Here is a 5958-nt window from a genome sequence, read left to right on the forward strand (position 1 = left end):
AAGTTGTGGCTGGTTTGTATAATCAAACAGTAGATAATATGGGAGGGAAGGGTTGGATTAGATGCTATTAGATGAACAACTAGGATGTGGCTGAACAAGGGGCTGTTTGGGTGGCTAATTGAAGATGTTAGGGCTGAAACAGGGAATAAATAAAAGGATAAAGGAGCTGTTGGGTGGTGTAACAAGCTCTTCCCCATGTATGTATCTCTTTTGTTGCATCTCTTTTGTTTTTCTGTCTTACCTAAACTTTGAACTTGATGTATGTATGCTTGCCCATGGTATGTATTCTCTTTGAAATTTGCATTGTATCATTGTATAAAATTTTTGGAGTATATGTTTGCCTATAGTGCAGCATGTGGTTCATATCAGAACCACCAGATAGTGCAAAAAATCCTTGCATTTGTCTTGGACCATGGATGTTTCTTATGATTAAAAAAGAGTTATGTGAGTTTGTGTCTATCTTATTATTTCAGTATTCCTCCTTGATTTGCAGTTTATTTATTTATTCTACTTAATTTACAGGTTAGCTGTGGCTCTTATTCTTCATTGTATTCTAGTCGCAACTTGAGTTATAATGGATACTTGGGTAGTGGGCTCTGGATCATATTATTGAGGTGTTTATTCTTTACTCATGTGTTTTTATCCTTAGTTGCATGTAATAACATTGATGTTCATGGTTTGAGATCATAGGATTGATCAATCGTTACCATTTTGTTGCGTAGAGAATCACAATAGTCATGGATAAAAGTTGGATTCAACTTCCAAGGTATGACTAGGTTTTTTTTAATGGCTCCAAGGTTTGATTAGTTAGGCGTTTATCTTTTCCAAATGTAGCTAAGATGTCTACTCTATTTCTGCACTTTGGATAAAATAGGAATGATCCGGCGTACGAGGAAGGAGTAATTCAGTTTCTTAACTTTGCATTTGCTCATGAAGCTCATGAAGGAAAGATATTCTACTCGTGTACGAAATGTGGCAACGTTAGAAGGGCTGATAAAGAAGAGGCCATGGAGCATTTGCTATGGAATGGGATGCTCATGGGCTACACTAGATGGATTTATCATGGGGAAGGGCCGTCTCGTGCTATGAATCCTAATGCTCATCGAGTGCCTGATGATCCGATTATACAAGATGAAATGCATGAAGTGTTACATGATATATACCCAAGGACGAGCCATGATGATGACAATGGGCCGGCAGGTGAGGAGGATGACTCAACAGATGCAAGTACGGACAAACCCGATGCTGATGCGAAGAAGTTTTTCAAATTATTACAAGATGCCGAACACGAATTATACCCAGGAAGCAAGTCCACAAAATTGTCTTTCGTGGTTCGGTTGTTTCACATAAAGTGTCTCAATGGGTGGAGCAACAAATCATTCACTATGTTGCTTGAATTGTTGAAAGAGGCACTTCCTGAGGGTGCTGTATTGCCGAACTCCTTTCATGAAACGAAGAAGACTGTTAAGGATTTGGGCCTCCATTATGATAAAATCGATGCATGCCCTAATGACTGTATGCTATTCTGGAAGGAAGCCTCCAACGAGGAGACGTGCCGCATATGTGGGGCTTCAAGGTGGAAAACAACTGAAGGGCATTTGGAAGATCATGGAACTCATTCATCCTCAAGAGACCCAAAAGTTCCTGCAAAGATTCTGCGTCATTTCCCTTTGAAGTCGAGATTGCAAAGGCTATATATGTCAACTAAAACGGCTTCTTTCATGACTTGGCATAATGACAACCGTACGAAAGATGATATATTAAGGCATCCTGCAGACTCTATGGCATGGCAAACTTTTGACTACATTCATCAGTGGTTTTCCCCAGAGCCTCGCAATGTTAGACTTGGGTCAGCAAGCGACGGATTCAATCCATTTAGGACGATGAGTATTGCTCACAGCACATGGCCCGTTGTGCTCATTCCATATAACTTGCCACCATGGATGTGCATGAAGCAACCATATATAATGATGTCTTTGCTAATTCCCGGTCCATCTAGTCCCGGAAATGATATTGATGTCTACTTACAACCCTTGGTTGAAGAGTTGAAGGAACTATGGGAGACAGGTTTGCAGACCTATGATGCATCGAAGAAAGAGAATTTTCAAATGCATGCAGCACTTTTGTGGACGATTAGTGACTTTCCTGCATATGCTAACTTATCGGGATGGAGCACCAAAGGAAAACTTGCATGTCCTTCTTGCAGTAAGGACACCTGTTCTCTTCATTTGAAGTATGAAAGAAAATTTTGTTACATGGGCCACCGGCGTTTCTTTGAGGAGAACCACAAATTTGGGTTTGAAAAGTTTGCTTTTGATGGCACTGTAGAAAAGAGGTCAGCTCTGATTCCTCTGTCAGGGACACATGTATTGCATCAATTACAAAGTATTAACACAACATTTGGCAAAAAGAAAGATACCGATCCGAAGAAGAAAAGCACCCGTCGAAAAAAAAGTGGAACTGAGGAGAATACATTGGACCAAGGAAGTTCTAATTCTGCATCTAAGAAAAAAGAGAAGCATCCCAAGGAACACAATTGGAAGAAGAAAAGTATATTTTTCAGTCTGCCGTACTGGGAAACACTCCTACTGCGCCACAACCTAGATGTGATGCATATTGAGAAGAATGTATGTGACAGTGTAATTGGGACATTACTGAATATTGAAGGAAAAACAAAGGACACTGTAAAAGCGCAGCTAGAGTTGCAAGAAATGAAACTAAGAAGAACACTTCACCCGATGAATAATGAAAGGAACAAAATATACTTGCCCCCAGCATGTTTCACAATGTCTCTAAAGAAGAAAGAAGTTCTTTGCAACATTGTTTGAGTGATCCGAAGCATTCATTTGATGGGCCCTCACATAGATAGGGTGTGCCGTCAGAAGTCATGAGGGGTAATGGAATTGTCTGGTTGGCAGGGTTCCCCACACACTTTTTGAGAGTTGAAACATGGAATACAGAGTGAATGCGAGCTGCTGGAGGTACTTCAAGCTTATAGGCAATGTTACCAATCCTTTCTAACACCTTGAAGGGGCCAAAAAATCACCGTCCGAGCTTTTGATGGGTTCGTAAAGCCACTGATTGCTGGTGATAAGGCTGAAGCTTAACAAAGACCCAATCACCTGGTTCAAATTGCTTATCAACATGATTTTTATCCGCTTGATTTTTCATTCGTGTTTGTGCCTGAGTGAGATTGGCTTTAATCTTTTGTAAAATGTCATCCCTGGTGTATAGGTCTTGATCAACAGCCTCGTTCAGAGAAGAGCCAGGAATGTACCTGGAAAGAGTAGGAGGTGGCCTTCCATACAAGGCTTGGAAGGGAGTCATACCCGCTGCAGTGTGGAAGGGAGTATTGTACCAATACTTAGACCAATGCAAATACTTGACCCACTGTTTGGGTTCATCGAGCAGAAAGCTTCGCAAGTACATTTCTAGACACCGGTTGAGCACTTCAGATTGCCCGTCCGTTTGGGGGTGATATGCACTGCTCATTGCAAGTGTGGTGCCCTGAAGCATGAACAACTCTTTCCAAAAATTACTAACAAAGAGTGGGTCTCTATCACTCACGATAGTACGGGGAATCCCATGGAGTTTGGTAATTTCAGAAGCGAAAATTTCAGCAACCTTATGGCTCGTGAAGTTGCTAGGCAAGGCGGAGAAGTGAACATATTTGGTTAACCTATCGATGACTACCATAATGGCAGTTTTGCCAAAGGAATTTGGAAGCCCTGTGATAAAATCCATAGCAATATCCTCCCACACCTGCTCTAGAATGGGGAGGGGCTGCAGTAACCCAGCAGGTGAAGTATTCAAGGACTTTATCTGTTGGCAAACCTGTCCATCGTGGGTGCGGAAAGCTGTTTTGTGTATATCCTCGGGTCTAATTCGAATTTGATGGTAGCCGGAGCGTAGGTCCAATTTTGAGAAGAACTGGGCACCATTTAGCTCATCCAAAAGTTCATCCACCGTGGGAATAGGGAAATGGTCCTTTACTGTGATAGCATTGAGAGCCCTATAGTCGACGCAAAACCGCCATGTGCCATCTTTTTTATGGGGGTAGTTGTACTGTAGTTATTGGTTATAGCTTGTGTGTTTTAGGGTAGTGGGTGTTAATTGTTGATGATAAGTCTTTTAAGTGGGCAAATTGATTGATAATGTGTAACTACCTCTATTCATGTATTTAAATAGTTGTATTACAATGGAAATGTATTAAGTGCGTTAGTTGTAAACCGCTGGTTCTACCATACGCGGTTAAGGATTTCTGATGGGTTTTTTGGGGTCTTTGTGTGGGACAGTTTGTCCCCTATGTGATTGTAAAATCTTTTCTTTTTGGAGTAATAAACTTTTACCTTTCAAAAAAAGATAAAAATAAACAATAGAAATGTAGAGAAGTTTGCAACCAAGAAAGAAACTTTGTTCAACAGAGTCATGGTTCCTCTCCAATTGAACCATTAGGAGGTCCAGTTGCCTTGAATCAACCTTTTCCCCCGCTTTTTCTATTTTTTTTATTTGTGTTATGTCCAATTAGACACGTAACATCTTCCTTTTTTTTTTTTTTTAAATATGTTGTCCCTTGATAAGAAAACAAGGTAATTCAATATTCCGCTTGAAAGAAAAATAAAAGTAATTTATACGTCTTTTTTATCATGTTTAGATGGAGAGGTTGTAGTTTGATCTTAACTCTCACATATGTTTCATGAATTTATATTCCAAATTAAATGTAGGTATCATTATTAGTAAATCTTAGGGGTGCTCTTTACAGATGGAAGTTATTCAAGAACATTTTGGCATTTCATTTTAAATTTCTCCACTTTGCGGGTGATGGTCAAGAATTATCTGCCACATTTGGTCTAACCTACTTTTCTTGTGTTCTGTTCTTGTAGTGGAGCAAAGGAAACAGCCAGATTTAAGAGGTTTACCATCTGCTGTTGTACAATATAATTCCTGGAAAGGTGGTGGCCTGATTGCTGTTAGTTATGAAGCTCGCAAGTATGGTGTGAAGCGGTTAGTAGAATATTCTCATTGTAATCCATGTATTGTTTCTTTGGTATCAATTTTATGAATATCTTATGAGCTAATATCTATTTTTCAGCTCAATGCGAGGAGATGAGGCCAAAAAAGTTTGCCCAAATATCCAATTGATTAAGGTTCCGGTGGCCTGTGGCAAAGCTGACTTAAGTTTATATCATCATGCAGGTTCAGAGGTTTGTTGCGTGCAAATGACATGCCTCAATGATTTGGAATCACCTTTTCCCCTGATTATGAGGCATGTTATGTGTTTATTCTGATCGACTTTTGTGATGGACTTTAAACTTGCAGGTAGTCTCTGTGCTTGCAAGCAAAGGGCGGTGTGAGAGGGCATCAATTGATGAAGTTTATCTCGACCTTACTGATGCAGCTGAATCTATGCTATCTGAAAATCCTCCAGAGATCTTGGAAATGATTGACGAAGAGACTCTCAAGTCACATATTCTTGGGCTTAATGAGGCAAGTGATATGTTTCTGTTTTTTTTTTCTGTCTGTACATATGGGAGTTGCTAACTCACCCTCCAGTGGTGAGCTCTTATGACTCATCTTCAGTAACTCCCTGAGTTAGATATGAGTGTGAGTGTGCAGGGTTAAAGTACGGATTTTCCTATTGAATTTTAGTCCTTTCTAAGTTTCTACTTCGCTTGATCTCTCCATAACATACATTATGTATTAAACTTCCTTTTGACAATATGCCCTTTTAGTAAATCCAAAAGCACGAAGTTCTTCGCCCAAAACTTTTGTTTTTATATTCTCATGAAAACTTCAAATTGCTTTTAATGTGATAAACCTAAAGACTATGAAAAATTTAGGAAAAAGAACATGATTTAAGAATTGCATAAAGAGTGTTTTAATTAATCAAAAGAAGTTTGATGTAGCACTTGGGGAGTTTTTGGAAATATTTTTCATGAACTTTTGTCATTTACTATT

General features: G+C 39.5%; 2 protein-coding genes across 2 annotated transcripts; both read left to right on the forward strand.

Annotated features, from left to right (window-relative positions):
- Positions 1-737: 737 nt before the first annotated feature.
- LOC143878843 (uncharacterized) lies at positions 738-2828 on the forward strand. The gene is made up of 2 exons (XM_077381062.1): positions 738-766; positions 875-2828. The coding sequence occupies exons 1-2, from the start codon at positions 738-740 to the stop codon at positions 2826-2828; spliced, it is 1983 nt and encodes a 660-aa protein (XP_077237177.1).
- Positions 2829-3697: 869 nt separating this feature from the next.
- On the forward strand, positions 3698-5673 carry LOC143878844 (DNA polymerase eta-like). Its single transcript, XM_077381063.1, has 4 exons — positions 3698-3800; positions 4884-5004; positions 5093-5204; positions 5320-5673. The coding sequence occupies exons 1-4, from the start codon at positions 3698-3700 to the stop codon at positions 5539-5541; spliced, it is 558 nt and encodes a 185-aa protein (XP_077237178.1). The 3' UTR covers positions 5542-5673.
- Positions 5674-5958: the final 285 nt, after the last annotated feature.

The sequence above is a fragment of the Tasmannia lanceolata genome, unplaced genomic scaffold, assembly GCF_043159265.1.
Source record: "Tasmannia lanceolata isolate RefF3 unplaced genomic scaffold, GAP_Taslan_0.1 ptg000006l, whole genome shotgun sequence".
NCBI lineage: Eukaryota > Viridiplantae > Streptophyta > Magnoliopsida > Canellales > Winteraceae > Tasmannia > Tasmannia lanceolata.

What these genes read in the sequence shown, in the direction of transcription:
- LOC143878843 (XM_077381062.1), top strand. Translation starts at nt 738, where the DNA reads ATGGATAAAAGTTGGATTCAACTTCCAAG. An exon ending in AGTTGGATTCAACTTCCAAG is followed by an intron (nt 767 to 874) that starts GTATGACTAGGT and finishes TGGATAAAATAG; the next exon opens with GAATGATCCGGCGTACGAGG.
- LOC143878844 (XM_077381063.1), top strand. Translation starts at nt 3,698, where the DNA reads ATGGCAGTTTTGCCAAAGGAATTTGGAAGCCCTGTGATAAAATCCATA. An exon ending in CGCAAGTATGGTGTGAAGCG is followed by an intron (nt 5,005 to 5,092) that starts GTTAGTAGAATA and finishes TCTATTTTTCAG; the next exon opens with CTCAATGCGAGGAGATGAGG. An exon ending in ATCATCATGCAGGTTCAGAG is followed by an intron (nt 5,205 to 5,319) that starts GTTTGTTGCGTG and finishes TTAAACTTGCAG; the next exon opens with GTAGTCTCTGTGCTTGCAAG.